The sequence below is a fragment of the Prionailurus bengalensis genome, chromosome B3, assembly GCF_016509475.1.
Source record: "Prionailurus bengalensis isolate Pbe53 chromosome B3, Fcat_Pben_1.1_paternal_pri, whole genome shotgun sequence".
Classification (NCBI taxonomy): domain Eukaryota; kingdom Metazoa; phylum Chordata; class Mammalia; order Carnivora; family Felidae; genus Prionailurus; species Prionailurus bengalensis.
Window position 1 is genome coordinate 44,560,542 of NC_057355.1, and position 19,695 is coordinate 44,580,236.

At 35.1% G+C, this 19,695-nt stretch overlaps 1 protein-coding gene across 7 annotated transcripts in view; it reads left to right on the forward strand.

Moving 5' to 3' along the window:
- Positions 1–19,695, forward strand: part of ICE2 (interactor of little elongation complex ELL subunit 2) — a 64,306-nt gene that overhangs the window by 32,141 nt on the left and 12,470 nt on the right. For all 7 annotated transcript variants that reach the window (XM_043555284.1, XM_043555287.1, XM_043555283.1 and 4 more), the window contains 3 exons: positions 341–1,334; positions 2,331–2,506; positions 6,784–6,913. In XM_043555284.1, the coding sequence (XP_043411219.1) occupies positions 341–1,334; positions 2,331–2,506; positions 6,784–6,913 (1,300 nt within the window). The remainder of the gene's footprint in view (positions 1–340; positions 1,335–2,330; positions 2,507–6,783; positions 6,914–19,695) is intronic.

Here is a 19,695-nt window from a genome sequence, read left to right on the forward strand (position 1 = left end):
GTGTATATATAGTGGGTATCAGTGAAAATCCTTTGCATTTCTGTTTGGCCCCACATTTGTTCTTTGTGGTTCTCTTTTCGATGAGTGGAAGTTCCTTTTGGGATGTGGGGGTTCACAAATTTGTCTTTGTTTCATCAACATTTCAGTAGGAAAGTAAGGTTGAATCAGTTAGTTGGTAGTAGTTTATCATCCTCTTAAGCAAGAACCTTTCAAAGCCATTAGACATTTCTTTCTCCTTTTAAAGAGCATGAACTATCTATGTGATGTGTAGAGGCTTTAAGAGATAGGTGAGGACTGTCCTGGAATATCTATTAATAGTTTACCAATATGTTTTCTTAAGATGTCTTATGAAGTTAATGAGTGCCGAAAAATTGAGACCCTTGAAAATTTGGACCTGGATTTTGATGGTGACGTCACAGAACTTGAAACTTTTGGAGTAAACACCACCAAACCATCAAAGTCACCAAGTCCAGCAAGCACTTACACAGTACCCAACACAACAGATACCCCCACAGCTCCCAGCACAGCAACCACATCTGTGGCACCAACTGCTCCAGACATTTCTGCTCATTCTAGAAGTTTATCTCAGATTCTGATGGAACAATTGCAAAAGGAGAAACAGCTCATGACTGGTATGGATGGTGGCCCTGAAGAGTGCAAAAATAAAGATGATCAGGGATATGTACCATGTGGTGAAAAGGCATCAAATCCTGAGAAGTCTTTGGTGCAAGATAGTGACTTGAAAATGTCTGATTCCTTACAGTTAGAAAGTTCTACAGAAATTGAAACCTCTAATAAAAATGATATAGCTACTGATACAGTATATGCCCCTGAAAAACTAAATATTCTAGAGAACACAGACAATTCAAAGGAAAACACTGTTACATCAGAAGCAGTGAGAAGTGAAGATGTAATTCTTTGCAATAGTGACACAGATGAAGACTGTTTAATCATTGACACAGAGTGTCAAAATAATAGTAATGGAAAGACAGCCGATGTGAATTCTAATTTAAATTCTAAACCAGCTAGCCCCAATTCTTCTTCCACACAGGCTTCTGTAGGAAACCAGACTAATGCTACTTGTAGTCCTGAAGAGTCATGTGTTTTAAAAAAACCTATCAAACGAGTATATAAAAAATTTGATCCAGTTGGAGAAATTTTAAAAATGCAGGATGAACTCCTAAAGCCAATTTCCAGAAAAATACCTGAATTGCCCTTAATGAATTTGGAAAATTCTAAACAAACTCCACCTTCTGAACAATCCTCTGCTCCTTCAGATGCCTCTAGTTGGCCAAAATCTGTTTGGCCTTCTGCGTTTCAGAAGCCAAAAGGACGTAAGTAAATATTTACAAAGACCTTTGTATTAACTGTTTTGCCTCTTCCTTATCCTTCAGTTTTTCTCCCGCATTCCCTCACTTTCTCTGTTATAACCTGTCTCATATAGAAATATATATATATATATATATATATATATATATATATATTTTTTTTTTTTTTTTTTAGAGAGAGAGAGAAAGAGAGGGAGGGAGGGAGGGAGGGAGGGAGAGAATATATTAAGCAGGCTCCACTTCAAGCACAGAAACTGACACATGCAGCTTGGTGTCACAACCATGAGATCATGACCTGAGCCGAAATCAAGAGTCACATGCTCAACTGACTGAGGCACCCAGGCACCCCCTGTCTCATAATCTTTACATCGTCATTGAGATTTCACTTTTTCAGTGTACTGTTTATCCAACATGTACAGTGGCTACTGTAGCTGCAGGTGATATGGCTCACTGGAATGATGAAGGGGAAGTGATCAAAAATAATCATCAACGTTTATGAGTTCAAAATTGACTAATTTGTGGTGTCAGACCAGAGTTTTATACTTTTTCACATTCTGAGATAGATATAAAGTTGCATCTCAGCTCTGCCTGAGAAGTCTTCCCAGAGTTGTTAAAAGGCCACATTTTTGGTCTTCTTTTTCCTCTGTTGTTTGGTGGGAGGAGGAGGAGGGTTGATGTAAAAAATTTTTTTCAGTTGAAAAGCAGGTTAGGGAAAATGACATCACTTTTTTAAAACTTTTTTTCTTCTTGCTTCATATGTTGTTTCACTAATTTAACGTTGGTGTTAATGAAGGTAGTAAAAGTTTTGACTTCAGCTCTTGGCTGCAGTTCCTGTAGAAGTAAACAGAAATGGTACTAGTGTGAATGTTCAACTCAGAGAAATAGAAAGTAAAGTTGATAGAAACCTAAAATTAGATAATGGAATTATTTTATTTTGAATTATGATGGATAAAGAGCTAATGTATTTTAAAATAAAAATGAGAAATATAATTATTTTTAAAGGATTGCCATATGAACTTCAGGACTATGTTGAAGATACAACAGAATATGTAGCTCCGCAGGAAGGAAATTTTGTTTACAAGTTATTTAGCCTGCAAGACCTGTTGTTACTTGTGCGATGCAGTGTCCAGAGGATAGAGACCAGACCACGTTCTAAAAAACGGAAGAAAATCAGAAGAGTAAGTTGTTACCTCGGGAGTTAGGATGTGGTAGTATAAGTAGATAATCAGCAAATATTTAACGTGCCATTGTTATGAAGTTTAATTTTAAATTGTTGGTCTCTCTAGAATTTTTCCAGGTTCAGCTGAGGCTTTTTGTTTATTGTTTTTTTAGTAAAATACTGAAAGCACTTTTAATAAGGGAAAATGGAAAGTGTTAAATGTAAAATTCATGAATGCTCGTAACATTCTTGCATGGAATTTATAAACTTTATGAAAAATGGCACCATCATAGATTTGACCTAGGCTGGCACGTATATTCCTGCTTTCTGTGAATTTGGAGTTCCATTATGACTTATTAGCCCCTTTCTCTCTTACTTTGGGGATCTTCTTGACTCATTTTAGAAGTACCACATCTTGACAGGTGCGCTTTCACACACATTTGAAGTCTTCCCAGAGTTGTTAAAAGGCCACATTTTTGGTCTTCTTTTTCCTCTGTTGTTTTTTTTTTTTTGGTGGGGGGAGGAGGAGGAGGGTTGGTGTAAAATTTTTTTTTCAGCTAAGTTCTTACTACAGTTTGAGTAATTGGTTCTTAGTAGTTTTCTGTATTTGATATTTGAAGTTGTCTTTGAGATTAGTTTGGTTTTTGTGTGATCACTGAATTCTGGTAAAGAGGAGCCTCTGTATTATAACTGATTATAGTGATGTCTTTCATTTTTACATAAGAGAATTTTTTCTGTTGTGTACATTTGTCATTTTGTGTGTGTGTGTATTTTTTTAATTTTGATGTCTCTGTCTCTTGCTTTCTAACCTACCTCCTAATAAGAATCCTTAGTGATCACTTTAAAATGTCATTATAGTTGCAGCTAGGAATCAGGTGATCAAAATTAGCGATGCTTTAGCATTGGCCCTTGTGGATGAAGTCCCTGATTACTACTTTGTCATATTAAGGAGTAACTGGGAAAAGGAAGGAAGGAGGGAGGGAGGGAGGGAAGGAGGTGGGGAGAAAGAGAGAGAAAGAAAAGAAAGGGAGGGAGGAAGTGCCAGCCTTTCCAAGCTGCTAATAGCAGTGTCTATCAAGAAAAAATTCTAAAAGGAATCCATCAGGATCTAGGATCTTTGTCCAGCAGAATCTAGTGGACTTGGAGGATCTTCTGCTTGATGATACTGTTATCCTTTGTTAAATAGAAGGAAGATTGTGAATAAAGTTTTTAATTCTTTTCATAATTTGGTTTTTATCAATGGTTAAGACTTGAAATTTTAGAAACCAAATGGTTTCGAATTAAATGTATGTAGTAGGGTTTTTTATAAGAGAAAGTCAAGGAATGACAGAATACTAAAAATTTTATTTTAGTCTGCTCCTAAATAAAGGCTAATATTCTCTAAATTAAAAGATTTTACCTTATTTGCTAATTTTTTCTCTTCTCGTGTATACTTAACTGTGATCAATTTAATGGCCATAGCATGAATGTCTTAAATATGTGTCAGTGCTATGGACTGTGTTTTCAGTGTTTTATTTCTGTAATTTTTACTATCTCTCTGATTTATTTGGGAGCTAACCTCATTTCTTTCACTTTCTACCCTGTGAACCCTTAGCACTTTGTATTGATCTCCCAGCTGCCAGCAGTTAGTAACTATTGGTGGCCAGTATCTCTTAAGAAAGAATAGCTTTAAGGATATATTGGGTACCAAGTTAATTCTTGAAACAGACAACCTATTAAGGACATTGTCATTCACTTGACTAAAATGCAATTTGTAAATATTGAGACACAACTTTGTAGTTAAGAATTCACTCTTCATCAAAATACATCAAAATAGTCAAGCCCCAAAGAATATCTATAGCCTTAGATATAGAATATAAATAGCCTTATATTTTTGATTATGTCAAAACCAGAGTAAAATTGTAAAATTTTCAGTGAATTCTTATCATATTGTACCTTTTATTATCTGTAATAGTTTAGTACACATGCTTAAAATCCCTTAGTAGAATGCATTTCCCTTGGAACCATGTCTGACTTACTTGTTTCTCCCAAATGTTTTATATCCTAGAAACACAATAAACAGGTATTCTATAAACAAGAAGAATTGAGGGATGAGAGAGAAGAGGGTGTTATTAAGGAAGAAATTATTTCAGGGAAATTTAAGCACTAGTTTGAAAAGTTTTAAAGTAGCCCTATTTAAACTCTAGGTAAGAAAGCATTCTCATTAATATATACTACTTAAAAAGCAACTTGTTTAGATAAAGCTTTAAAATACCTAAAAGTCTCTTCAACCTCTGATACTAGCTATTAAGTATCTATTTAGGAATTTATGTAAAAGTTTAGAAAGGTTTATATGAGTAACTGGAAGACATAACCAATAAAAGCTTTCATTTGGGGAAAATAGGAGTTACTATTCAAGGTAGAAAGGAAGAGTAAATATAATTTTTTCTTAATTTACCTATTTATTTTGAGAAAGAGAGTGAGAGAGCACACATGTGCATGAGTAGGGGAGGGGCAGAGAGAGGGAGAGAGAGAATCCCAAGCAGGTTCCACGCCACCAGCACAGAGCCCATTGCAGGGATCAAACACACAAACTGTGAGATCATGGCCCGAGCCAAAATCAAGAGTCAGACAGTCTACGACTGAGCTACCTGGGTGCTCCAGTAAATTTAATTTTTATAGTTTGAAAACTTTGTATTTAAAATTTCACTTTAATTTTGGAATAATACCATAAAATATCCAGACTTTTCTTTCCCTTGGCTTCCTGGAGATGGCAGTAGAATACACACAGAAATTAAAACCAGATTCAGGACTGAGTTTTATAGAAACGGCAGTATTATCAAGGAAAATTTGCTCACGATCCAAAAAGAGTATCTTCTCTATCAGTTATTCAACTCTGCTGTAAACTGACTCTGTCCCTGAGCAAATTTCTCAACCATTTTAACCTCTCCTTCCTTATCTCTAGCTTATCGTTGCAACTGTAAGCAACTGTCAATGTGGACTACCAATTGCCAAAGAATGATTATATAATAAAACGCTTTTAGCAGTAAAATTATCTTTATCACAGTGTAATTTGTTTTTAAATGTGAAGACACATAGGAGCCTTATACTTGAGGTTTGGCCCCCTGGAACAAGAGCTTATTAAATATGCAAAACCTAAAGTACAGAATTGTTGGAATATTATATTGTGCACTTGAAACTAATATAACACTGTTAATTATACTTCAATTTTTAAAAAAAGAAAAACCTTGTTCTTCATCTCGGATTCTGCATTTTAAAAAAGCTATTCCCCGGGTTATGCATATGCACTTTGAAATCTAAGAAACACCGCTTTAAGAGTTTTACAACATTCAAAGGTAATCTTATGAACCAAGCTTACTGTTAAGAAAAATTTTACTGGATTTGAATTGTTCTTACCACCATCATTGTTCCAAGCACACTAAATTTGCCACTTTGCGAAAATCAGGAATTCTGAAACATTTATGAAATATTTTCAAGTATATGAATAGTGACAGCTTAGTATAATTTCAAAAGTACTAACTAGCCATATCACTTTGAATAAATTTCTTGAATCATGTATTTCTCCTTCTGCAGCTGCAAATGAAGAGACTACTATTAAAAGTAGAATATTCTTTGACAGAAATGAGATAACATGAGCATAGTGAACATGACTAACATACTATTTCAGAAGCATGTATATCTTTGCATATACTCTTTTAGACCAGTAATGGCCACAGTTATTTTACTTAATCTATTTAGTGTCCTGACCAATAAACTCTAAGTGGATAATTTACCAGGTATTTAATGTTCGGAACAAAGCCTTTGTATTAATGAAGATAAGGACACTGACAGGTGTTAATGTAGGTATTAATGCCTATACATTCATAGAATGAAAACAAGCTAGTCAGAGCATTTGAGCCTGAGACCATGTGTTTAATGCTTTAAAGGGCCAAAAATTTTTTTCCTTTTTTTTCCTCTGAGAATTAATAGTATAAGTCTTTGGTTCCTAGCATCCATCTTTGAACCTTTGGGCAAATATGTGTTATAGGCTCTGTTCCCAGGTTTCTAATGTCACTTAGACAGCCTGATAAAATGTGTGCATATGTAGGGAGGTATGTGGATTTGGGGTGGAGATGGGAGGCAGGTAGCTGTTGGTTCAGGATGTCTTATCTGTCCACCTCGAATTCTACTGTATCTGAACGGATGAAATAAGATTACGTGAAAGTATTTTGAAAGTGGCAGAACTATATAGGCAAATGTATTTGCTATGAAAAGTAAATTAATGGAGCTTTGAAAAAGCATAACCTTGCATTTCAGCAATTTCCGGTTTATGTACTACCCAAAGTGGAATATCAAGCTTGTTATGGAGTTGAAGCTCTAACTGAAAGTGAACTGTGTCGCTTATGGACTGAAAGTTTATTGCATTCCAACTGCTCGTTTTATGTTGGTAAGTTACACAGGAGGCTTTATTCTCCTTTTTAATTCCTTTGTAAAAACATACTTTTGTTAATCAATTATAAATACTTCCATTCTGTACTCTTTGTTTTCAGTTTTCTTATTGTGTTAACATTTTTTTCTATTAAAACAGCATTCCTCCTGCAGACTTACATGGTGGGGTGTGACTAGTGAGATCAAATGTTTTCATTTCCCTCTTACTCATTGTTCAGTTGTACTTGAATGTCAACATAGTCCTTTTATTTTTAAAATACTTAGTTCATTTTACAGTATAATAAACTAAAACTGTAGAGGTGTTTCTAACAAGCTTCTTTTAAACTATTACTGTGAACATATTTTGAAATTTTCTTAAAATTATAATGACATTTGAATTTTTTCAAATAACATTTTTTTACTTTGTTTCTGTTTTGCTATTTGAGGGGGTGGTTAGGGATTTGATTTGTGTTATCTGGGTTCACGTACAGTTAACATACTTCACATGAAGGATTACTTACCAGTCATTATTGATATTGCTCCCTCCAAGTGGAATGTCTCATCCCCATGTTTTAATTCATACCATATATCTCAGTCCATCCCAAATATCTCAAGCTGCCCTTCTGTGAAGTCATTTCCTTCTTTTGATGTTTCAAGGTAGTCTTTTTTTCACCACTTTTATGACTTGTTACTTTGTATTGTATTGTTCCTTTTGATACTTATCCTATCTTCCCAGTAGACAGTAAGTAGTTTAAGGTCAGTGTCTGATGAAACTTTGTATTCTCATAGTGCTTAGCGTAATTCCTGGTGTGAAATAACTGTTACGAGTGTGTTTTTCTTGCGTAATCAGAAAAAGGCGACTCATCTGAAAATTTTTTCCATATTTTGGTTAATCAATATTTTGTCTTTACTGTGTAAGAGTATTAATAAGATAACTGATTTGCTCTCTCTGCTTAACTCAAAAACACAAGTGGCTAAATGTCCTGCTTGGTAGTGCACTAGCCCCCTCCTCCTGTTTCATACTCAGTGCCCGAAGTTCTTTTAGTTTTCAGCCACTGACCACAATTGCAGTGTTCCTCCAAAAGACCTCTTGCCATGAAACATACCAACAGTCTTCATGTAAGCTACTTGAAAGCAGTTACTAGCCACATCCATTTTAGGAAAGGATGAAACAAAAACTGAGCACTTAAATCCTGTTTAAAGCACGGAAAGAATAGACTCATGACAAAAACAATACAAAGTGGTGGGGTTTTTTTGTTCGATTTCTGATGTACTCTAACAGATAAAACTGCCATCATCTATATGGCTTACTTCATCTAAAGTATTCTTTGAAATCCAAGTAATTATTGTCCTATGTGCTCTTTATCCTCCGTAAATCTTACCCACTTATAAGCCATTCATTTTAATTTAATGGGATGGTGTATTTGGTTTCTCTGACATTGGTTTGATGAGAAACCTATGTTGCATGGTTGTTTTTTCTTTGGGTTTGGGGATAGGTTTGAATTTTTATGTGGGCGTGAATATGTTTTAAAATGTTGTTTTAAAAGCATCTATGGGTTAGAGGGTTGTTTTTTATTGTTTCATGTTGGTGTATTACTCTTTTAATTTTCAGAAAAATGTTACATCAGGAAGGGAGTGTAGGAGAAAGGAAAACAAGGAATATGTTTTAAAATGTTGTTTTAAAAGCATCTATGGGTTAGAGGGTTGTTTTTTATTGTTTCATGTTGGTGTATTACTCTTTTAATTTTCAGAAAAATGTTACATCAGGAAGGGAGTGTAGGAGAAAGGGCTCCTAAGTAAGTTTTTTTTATAATTAATCTCTGGAAATACAGAAAGCAACAGTCATTTTTGTTATTGTTGTATCTAGAATGACTGAATATAATTAAAATAAGTTATATATCAGTTGTGAAAGTGGTTTGTGTGACTCATTACTTAATCTCTTTATAGTTACACCTAATATAATGTAGACTTAGTGGTTTTGGTTTTAAGAAGAGTGTCTGTCTACAGATAGTCAAAAGGTAAAGGAGCTGTGTATAAAATACTTAAGACATCCCACTTCAGAAGTGTTTATTATTGCCCTTTGACATCCAAGTAACAGACTAAATTGGAAACGAGTTGCTAGATATGAGTTACAGTATACCCTTAAAAGCTGTAATGTGTTTCTTTTCAAATATTCTGTTCTTTGATCCTCCCTGTTAATAAGTTAGTTTTCCTCACTACACTCCTCCCAGCCTCCCAAAGTACAGCTTATAGAGTATTGTTGAGTATTTTTTTTTCTTCTTTGGTTTATTATGTATCTACCACTCACAAACCAAGTTGTGTATTATCAGATGCACTTGAAATGCTCTAAAATCATCCTTAGAAACTATTACATACATGTGTGCTTGTGTGTGTGTGTGTGTGTGTGTGTGTGTGTGTGTGTGTGTGTAAAATAATAGAACAAAAGAATACAATAGAGCTCTCATTTATGAAGTATGTAATGTGGGTCGACGACTATATATCCATAATTGCTAATCCTCACTATTCTGTGAAATAGATGATGTTTATCTTTGTTTTACAGAGGAAGAAACTAAGGTTCTCTGTGTTTATTGCTCAAGAGTACACAGTTGCTGGGAAATCCAGAATTCATATCCGTATTTCTTCTGATTCCACAGCCTGTGCTTTTTCCATTATAAATAGAGTAGTGGAAATCATGCTAAATGTGGGAGTGAGAAGATATGTGTGTATGATTACTATGTATTTTATAATTGTTTGCCTGAGCCTTTTCACTTATACATAATGAACATAACAATATTTTGTTCAACTTACTTCAGGGACTGTATATACAAAACTTTTTTATTATAATTATTACCTAATATATTGCCCCAAAAGTAGACTTCTTGATGAAAATAGATAACTGCAAGACAATGAAGGAAGATTTTGTATATTTGTGCTGAGGAAAAAGCTAGTAAGCTAGAATTAGGTGAAAATATGGAAGATCATCTTTATGATACAAGAGTTAAAGGATTTCTTATCCAAAAATTAAAAGCAGCCTAAAACAAAGAGCAATAACTTCTCTATACTTACACATAATTTTTAAATATCTACATAGTACTCTTTCCATTCTAAGAAAATAGAATAGTTGTAAAGTACACCATTGACTTGATGTGTTTTTGTCTTCCATTTTTAACTTTTTAAGTATAATACACTTTCAGAAAATGGAAAGAATATAAATGTACAAATCAAGGAATTATAACAAAGCCAGTACCTCTGCAACTCGTACCCAGATCAAGAAGCTGAAAACTACCAGTGACCCAGAAGATCCCCAAGTGATCCTTCCCAATCATTGCCTTCTTCCTCTTCTCCATTTGTAGTCATAATTCCAATGTGATAGTCTTGTTTTCCCACTCCATACACATGGAGCCATAAAATAGTAGTTTTTTGCTTATGCCTTCTTTCAATTAACATAATTTTTGAAATTTATCCATGTTGTGTGAAATTTATCCATATTGTTACTGTATGTAACACTAGTTTACTTTTGTTATTTTGACATATTCCTTTATAAGAATATACTACAGTTTATCCATTTAACTTTAGGAACCTGTCTGTGTGGTTTCCATTTTAATGGAACTCTGAACATATTTGTAAATGTCTACTAGTGCATGCATACATATTGCTATTGGGCATATGCCAAGGAGTGGAATTACTAGGTTATGTATGCTTTCAAATTCAGTAGATAATTTCAGAAAGTTTTCCAAAATGATTGAGACAACTTACACTTATATTAGCAATATGTGAGGGTTCCAATTTTTTTCACATTCTTGCCCATACTTGGGCTTCTCAGTTGACTTAATTTTAGCCATGCTGGTAGGTAGATAGTATTATTTCATTATTGTTTTACTTTGCCTTTCTTTAGTTGTTTATGAAGTTGGACACTCTTTCATGTGATTGAGCATTTGGATGTTCAGTTTTATGAATTGCCTATTCAAACTTCTTGCTCATTTCTCTGTTGTGACATTTTTGTTTGTTTGGTCCTTCTTTATTGGTTTTAAATGTTACAGATATTTTTCTCCCACTCTGTAACTTGCCTTTTCAGTCTGTTACTGCTATCTTTTGAACTTACTATTTCCTTTATGATTAGTGCTTTCTTTGTCCCATTTTACTTTTTTTTTTTTTCAAAGTTTTTTATTTATTTTTGGGACAGAGAGAGACAGAGCATGAATGGGGGAGGGGCAGAGAGAGAGGGAGACACAGAATCGGAAACAGGCTCCAGGCTCTGAGCCATCAGCCCAGAGCCTGACGCGGGGCTCGAACTCACGGACCACGAGATCGTGACCTGGCTGAAGTCGGATGCTTAACCGACTGCGCCACCCAGGCGCCCCTCTTTGTCCCATTTTAAACTGCATCCCCCGGCAAGATCATGAAGATACTCTCCTATATTATCTTCTAGAATCTTTGTTTTTTTTTTTTTTTCTACCCCTTCTATTTAGATACACAGTTTATGTGGTATTTTATGTGGTATTTATGTGGAATATCAAGATCATATTTTCAATTTTTAGCACTCTTTATTGAAAATACCACCCTTTCTCTGCTGCTCTCCAATGCTACTTGTATTATAAATCATATATGTGAATCTAATTCTCACTCCCTGTATGTCCTTCAGGCAGTACCTGTTTTAAGTACTCCACCTGGAGTAATTACTTAATTTTTCTACCTACTCTAGCTAGACAATTAACACTGTTTAAATCACTCTAGCTTTATAAAATGTTCTATGTTGTAAAGTGAATGTTGTCAATTGGTTTTCTTCAGGAGTTTCTTGGCTATTCTTGGCCCTTTGTATTTACAAATTTTGGAATCAGCTTGTCAGTTTCTACCAACAACAGCAAGAAGATTGGGATTTTTGTTAGCAACTGCATTGACTCAATGTGTAGCAAATTGATAACTTCACAATAACATATCTTCTAATCTATGAACTTTGTATATTTCTCTATTTATATCTTTAATTTCTCTTAGTATTTTACGATTTTGTATGTAGAGATCTTGTATATCTTTTAAGTGCATTTTGTTGGTATTTGGTATTTTTAAGCTATTGTAAATGGTATTTCTGACATTTTACTTTCTTATGGTTTGTTACTAAAATATAAACTTTATTTGCATGTTGATTTTGTATATTGATCTTCTAATTAACAACTTAGCTAAACTCACTTATTCATTCTAATGACTTAGATGTTTTAAGTAACCAATCATGTCTTCTGCAAACAATGACCATTTTATTTCTTCTTTCCAACCTTTATACCTATTTTTCCTTGCCTTCATTACCTAGCACTTAATTAGAGGGTGAATAATGGGCATTTTAACCATATTTCTAATCTTAAGAGGGAAGGTTTTCAACATTTCACCATTGTGTTTGGTATTTTGCTTAGGTTTTTGTAGATACCTTTTATTATAATAAAGACGTTCCTTAGTATTCCTAGTTTAAGAATTTTAATCATGAATGGGTAAAAAAAAAAACTATCACTTATTTTCTTCGCATTTGATGTGTTGCTGTGACTTTTTTATTCTACTAATGTGACATATCCTGTTGATGAATTTAAAATGTTAATCCAACCTTGGTGCCCCTGGGTGGTTCAGTTGGTTAAGTGTCCATCTTGTTTTCGGTTCAGGTCGTGATCTCATGAGTTCATGGGTTCAGGCCCCATGTTGGGCTCCATGCTGACAGTATGGGGCCTGCTTGGGATCCTCTGTCTCTCCCCCACTTGTGTGCGCGCGCGCATGCGCACACACACTCTCTCTCTCTCTCTCTCTCTCTCAGAATAAATAAATAAATTTAAAAAGAAAATGTTAATACAACCTTGTGTTCCTGCCATAAACCCAGCTTGCTCATAATATATTATTCTTTTTATATATTTGTGGATTTAATTTAATATTAGTATTAATTTTGTTAATATTCTGTCATCTGTGTTTATGAGTGAGATTGGTTTGTAATACCTTGCCTAGATGTCGATATTAAGGTTATGTTTATGTCATAAAGTGAGTTCAGATGTATTCCCTCTTCTTTTCTTATCTGATAGAATTTCTGTAAAGTTGGTGGTAATTCTTCTATAAATGGTAAATTTTACTTAGGAAGCATGTGAGCCTAAAGTTTTCTTTTTTGAGAAGCTTTTAATTATCAATTCTGTTTTTAAATTAGTTTTAGAGCCATTCAGATAGTTAATTTCTTGCATCAGTTTCGTAGCTTGTGGTATGTGTGTGCTTTTAAGAAATGTTTTCAGTTTAAATTTTGAAAAGTACTGGCATAAAGGTCTTCATAATATCCTCTTCTCTTTTAATGTCTGTAGTACCTATAGTAATTACCACATATTAGTAGTAAATTTGAGTTTATATATTACTTCTATTTGTCTCACTGGTTTAGAGACCTTTGTCTTAGTGCTTTCTTGTGAATTGAATATATTTTTATTCCATTTATTCCCCTTTATTAACAGAATAGTTCTTTGTTAACATAAAAATATATATACTCTTTTGCTACTTGTTTTTTTCTTTTCTCTTTTACTCCTCTTTTAAAGGTTACTCTAGAGGTGTGCCAATACAGTAGCTCCTAGCCACAGGTGACTATTATAAATTTATTAAAATTAAGTAAAACTTAAAATTCAGTTTCTCACTTATACCAGCCATATTTCAAGTGCTTGAAACTTGCATCTGGTCACCATATGGGACAGTGCGTATATTTCCAAGCATCACAAAAAGCTCAGTTGGAGAGTGCTACTTTAATAATTTTAACATGCATCCCTGACTTATCTCCATTAAAAAGTACTCTAGTCTTTTCTCAGACAATAGTATTTTATTTTTGTATACATTATTATTAGTATATACTTTTGATATTCATTTACATTTATTCATGTTATTTACCTGATTTACTGCTTTTCTTCTCATATTTCTAAGATTCAAACTAGTGTCATTTTTCCCTGTCTGAAGAATACCCTTTATATTATCTTTATTACAGATATGTTAGTGACAGAGAATCCCAGTTTTTATTCATCTAAAAGGTTTATTATTATTATTACTATTGTTGTTGTTGTTGTTGTTGTTGTTATTTCAACTTTATTCTTGAAAAGTCAGCTGTCCATGTTAATTTTTTGCTCCTTTGAAAGTAACAAGTCTCTTTTCTCTGGCAGACAAAATTTTATCTTCCTCCTGGTTTTGAACAATTTTCCCACAATGTGCTTAGTTTAGATTTTCTTTGTAAATATTCCTTTTGGGGTTCATATTTCTCCTTGAAAATGTGACTTGATGACTTTGAACAATTTTGGAGAGTTCTGTCATTATGTCCCCAACCATCATTGCTTTTCCATTGCCTCTCTTTCTCCTCCAAGATTTTAGTTGCAGTGTTATTATCTTATTGTAACCCTAATGTCCTATATTTATTTTTCTTTATTTACCTTTCCTTTTGACTCTTCATGCATCATGTTTGATATTTTTTTTCTACTTCATTAATTCCCTCTTCATCTGTCCCTGATACACTATTTAACCCATGACTTGAGTCCTTAATTTCAGTTATTGTATTTTTCAGTTTCAGATTTTCTATTTGGCTCTTTCCTTCTTTCTTTCTTTCTTTCTTTCTTTCTTTCTTTCTTTCTTTCTTTCTTTCTTTCTTTCAGAGAGGGACAGAGCTCGTGGGTGAGCAGGGGAGAGGGGCAGAGGAAGGCAAAGGGAATCTTAAGCAGTCTCCACACTCAGTGTGGAGCCTGACATGGGTTTGATCTCATGACCCAGGATCATGACCTGAGCCAGAATCAAGAGTCACCCACTCAACTGACTGAGGCACCTAGGGGCCCCTGCATTTGCTTCTTTTTTTACAGATTATAGTTTTCTATAGAAATTCTCAATCTTTCCTTTGTCATATTAGGTAAAATTATTTTAAAATCTGTGCCCAGCGCCTCTGTTTTCTAGATTTCTTGTGGATCTTTTCTATTTTCTTTTATGTATTAGTTTCCTAGGACTACTGTAACAAAGTACCACAAAGTAAGTGGCTTAAGACGACAGATATTTCTTGTCCTGGAGGCTAGAAATCCAAAATCAAGGTGTCACTGGATCATCCCTCCGAAACCTGTAGGAGAGAATCCTTCAGAAGATAGAATGCTTTTTGTCATCTGGTATTTGCCAGCAGTTGTTGACATCTTTGGATTGTAGATGCATCACCCTTATCTCTTGTTTCTCTCATCAAAAGGCATCTTCTTCCTGTGTCTCTGTCTTCTTATACAGACACCAGTCACTTGGATTAAAGGCCCACCCTACTCATCTTAATAGGACTTCATCTTAATCTTTAATTATATCTGCTATGATCCTGTTTCCAAGGAAGGTCATGTTCTGAGGTACTGTGGATTAGGGATTCAGCATATCTTTTGTGGGGGACACAATTAATCTCACGTTTCTTTTTTTTTTTCCATGTTATTTCATTGTATGCCAGGCTGTTTTTTATCATGGGCCAGCTGTTATATATGAAAAATTGTAGAGATAATGAGAAAGCTAAAATGTATCTTCCTCTAGACAAGACTACTTAAAGAAAACGTTTTTTTTTATTTGAGAGAGCCTGGAGCCTGTTTCCGATCCTGTGTCTCCCTCTCTCTCTGCCCCTCCCCCGTTCATGCTCTGTATCTCTCTGTCCCAAAAATAAATAAACGTTGAAAAAAAAAAAAAAAAAAAAAAAAAAAGCTTGACTTTGGACCCTAGAAAGACCAGTCTGTTTCTCACTTACTGCTAGGGTATTGCTATTCGGGGTCTGTATAGATAGGAGTTGATGTAGCAGGACTGACACTACCAATCATTGGAAAGACCTGTGTAAGGTCTTGTACAAGACCTTGGTAAGGTCTTGGAAAGACCTGTGTAAGACCTTGCAAGGCTGGCTCTTAGCTGATATGTGGGAACTCAGCTAGTAAACCATTCTCTATACTGATAGAAGACTTTGTCTAACTGATAAGGTTAGGTCATAGTACCCACACTGTACAGACAATATGGCTTATCTTGAACATCTGCTTTCCTTTGAAAGGTGAATTTTGGTATGTGCTAGGCAGTGGGCACCTACATTATGAACCTCCAATAAAAACCTTGAGTGCTAAATCTCTGATGAGCTTTTCCAATATACAAAAAAAAAAAAAAACTTGTTGCTGGAAGAATTAAGGTGCATCCTGTGTGACTTCAGTAGGAAGGGACTCTTTGTTTTTTAATTGTGGTAAATATACATATTTTAGAATAACCTAGAATTTACCATCTTAATCATCGTAGTATCCAATTCAGAATACATTTTTAGCGTACAGTTCAGTGGTATGAAGTACATTCATTTTGTTATGCAGCCATCACCACTGTCCACTTCCAGAATTTTTTCATCATCCCCAAACAGAAATTCGAGAGAGACTCATAGATTTCAACTGGTTTCCTCTGGACCTCACTCCACCCACCTTTTCCTTTTGGTCATTTTTCTTTTGCTTTGTATCCTTTTACTGTAATACGTCTTATCCATGAGTACAGCTATATGCTAAATCCTATGAGTTCTTTTAAAGAATCACCAAATCCAGGGACCCCTTTTCACACAAGGTCCCAACTCAGAGTTTAGGTGTTCACTTCATTGATAGATCCCGAAATACAGTTTTGTTCCTCTGATTCTGAGAGACTATTGAAAGCCCTGGTTCATTTCTTAGCCTTTCATTGCTTTTTCCAGAGAAAAGCAACCACAAAGACCAGGCTCACATCTCTAGGTTTCTTTCCTCTAGTTGGCTTCATTTACTCTTTACCCACACAAATGTATTCCCAATCCCTTTTCCTGGTTGCCACTAGTAAACTTTGTACTTTAATTGTATCGGATGCCCGTCTTTGGGCTTCTTGTTGATTGATCATATCTCAAGCTCCTAAAACAGTGTCTGGCACATGGAGATACTCACTTATGTTTAGAATGAATGAGGTTGCCTTTGATTACTGGTTGAAGGAACAGTAAAAGTCAAGGAAAAGGGGAATGGTAAAAAACAAACCATTGAATTTATATACTTTGTTCTTTTTGTCCCTAGGTGTGCATAAGATAAGCCACTGGGATGTAGGAAGAGAATATTGTAACTCTTATTTATTTGTTCTCTAAAGAAAAATTAAACATTACTTATATTATTGATAAATTGTACTCTGTCTTTATGTTGTCATACAGTCCTGTCACGTATAATACTGAAAATAATCTTCATTATCTCCACATAGCACACCTCTAGAGAGACATTGTATTCAATCCCTTCCTTGTAAACAGCCACCCCAAGAGTTGTGCCGTACAGCATCCTTGGGTATGTTAAGTATGATTTTCTTGCCAAAAATGAAAGATGTTACTTTTTTTAATGTTTATTTATTTTGAGAGAGAGCAGGGGTTAGGCAGAGAAAGAGAGAAAACCCCAAGCTAGTTCCATGGTCAGTGCGGAGTCCAACACGGACTCAAACCCATGAACAATGAGATCATTACCTGAGCCAAAATCAGGAGTTGGTTGCTTAACCGACTGAGCCACCAGGCGCCCCAAAGTGCTTTTGTAAACAAAAGCAAACAAAAAACTTACATATCTGTATACTTTAAAAACTTGGAATCAGATTAGAAAAAAAAAAAAAAGAAACCTCTTTTGAAATCTTCCAGAGAGCCTCAAGGATAGGAATGCAGGCCCTGTCGTAATGTTTGTAAGAAAAACTGGTTAACAACAGGGAAGATGGACTTTAGTAGAATTCAGACAAAGACTTTTGTGTAATTGGTGTATGGTGTTAAAAACAATCACTGTCACTCTTCAGCAAGCCCAGCAATGAGCCATTTGCTGCATTTAGATCTTTGTATCATTGGATCTTTTTTTAGCTCTCACAGACCTGTAGTAAAATGAATTGAACTTTTTTTTTTTTTAATTTTTTAATGTCTACTTATTTTTGAGAGAGAGAGCGAGCAAGCAAGGGAGGGGCAGAGAGAGAGGAAGACACAGAATTTGAAGTAGGCTCCAGGCTTCAGCTGTCAGCACAGAGCCCGATGTGGGGCTTGAACTCGCAAACCGCAAGATCATGACCTGAGCTGAAGTCAGATGCTTAACTGACTGAGCCACCCAGGCACCCCAAAATGAATTGAACTTTTAATCCATCCTTCAAATAGTTGTATCACACAGCATTAAACCAAGATTTCTCAAAACAAAGCATAGTTATTCATACATTGTATATTATTTTAACTTTTCCAAAATAATTTGCTCTGTTTTAAGTGCTCTGTTTAAGTTTTTGATGTGTGTAGACCACTGCTATAAGCAAAAGAGAAAAGAAAAGTTCAGAATAATTAAGTAACTTATTCATAGATACAGAGTTTTTCAGTTGGCAGGACCAGGATTCATTCAGTTTTTAAGTGTTAATAACTTTGCCATAACACTAAAAAGGCCTACGGAAGAATTGGGGGAGGGAGGTGTAGGTGTTAGATGTAACAAAAGTGAAGTACTTTGTATGTGACAATACTAATCAGTGTAAATTAAAACAACTGATTTTACTGTGTTCTAGAAACTGAATTCTTAAAGTCTTGATTAGAAACTTTCCAAATGCTCATATTCATGCACTCATGCACCACAGTCCTTTCTCAAATGTGGCCTGAGTTTTCCTTTTGACCATTGCTAGCCACTCCTCTATTTAACTTAAGCATTTTGTTATTTTTTTCCCCATCCAACCCTGTGATCTCAAGATTTTGAGGAAATTTAAGATGGTTTTTCCTCAGAAATCAAAATTGGGGAACAGTGCATTAGATCTTTTGGAGAAAACAGTGAGGATAGAGTTTATCTGCATGATTGAGCGATTAAGATAAAACTTACCTTACAAGAAAAGACAGTGATATAAGATCGGAGTTACTTTCTTTAACTGAAGAGCACGTTGGTTTGTAGGACATGCATTCAGTGATTTTCAAATTTGATTTTTCATCAGAATCACAAGTAGGGCTTGTGAGAGTAGAGATTTCTGGCCCTGACTCTATAGTGTCTAGCTCAGTAGGTCTGGGAGGGGACCTAAGGCTTACCATTTCTAGCATGTTTTCTGGTGCTGCTGCTGTTGCTGGTCTGGGGACTGCACCTTGAGAACCACTTCTGTAGCTCATAGTCTCTTTTTCAGGTAGAATAAATGTACTGGGTTTTTTTTTGTTTGTTTTGTTTTTTTAATATATGTCTGCTTCTTTACCATGAACTAGTTCTCTTCTCCTCAATTGTAGTATTCTTTTTATCCTCAAACCCCTTAAAAACATTAAGAGTTACTCCTTAAAGAAAATTCCTGAAGTAATCTTACCACTTGTGTATCTACCTTCTAATCCTTTTTATATATCAGTTCTATATAAATGACAAAAGACAGGCCTGTGAATTTGCAGTTTTAAGATACACCAGTTTCAGTTACTTTGGTATATTTACTGTAACTAATCGTATAAACTCCAGACTTCACTGCTGACTCTCCAGTCCACACAGACGCACATCATGACCAGTGACCGGTTATGTCACATTTTCCAGTCTGTCAGTGGTCACTGTGTACCTGTGTCCCGAGTTCACACACAGAAAACAAAGTGTGTCGTTGTGTTCCTTCCTTGCCTCCCAGTGATAAACTCATGACATTTTACAAAAGTGGATAATCACACAGATAGTTGGCCGACCACGATTAAAGCACAGCCAAGAAATATACAGCGATACTGCTGGAAGTGCAGTTGGAATTGAACAGAAGTGGGGTTGCAGGAGAAATAGCCAACCGTGGGAATGTCAGCACCGCTGCTGTTCAAGAGAGTGCAGATGTGTCGCCATGGGAATGAAGTGAAGGCCA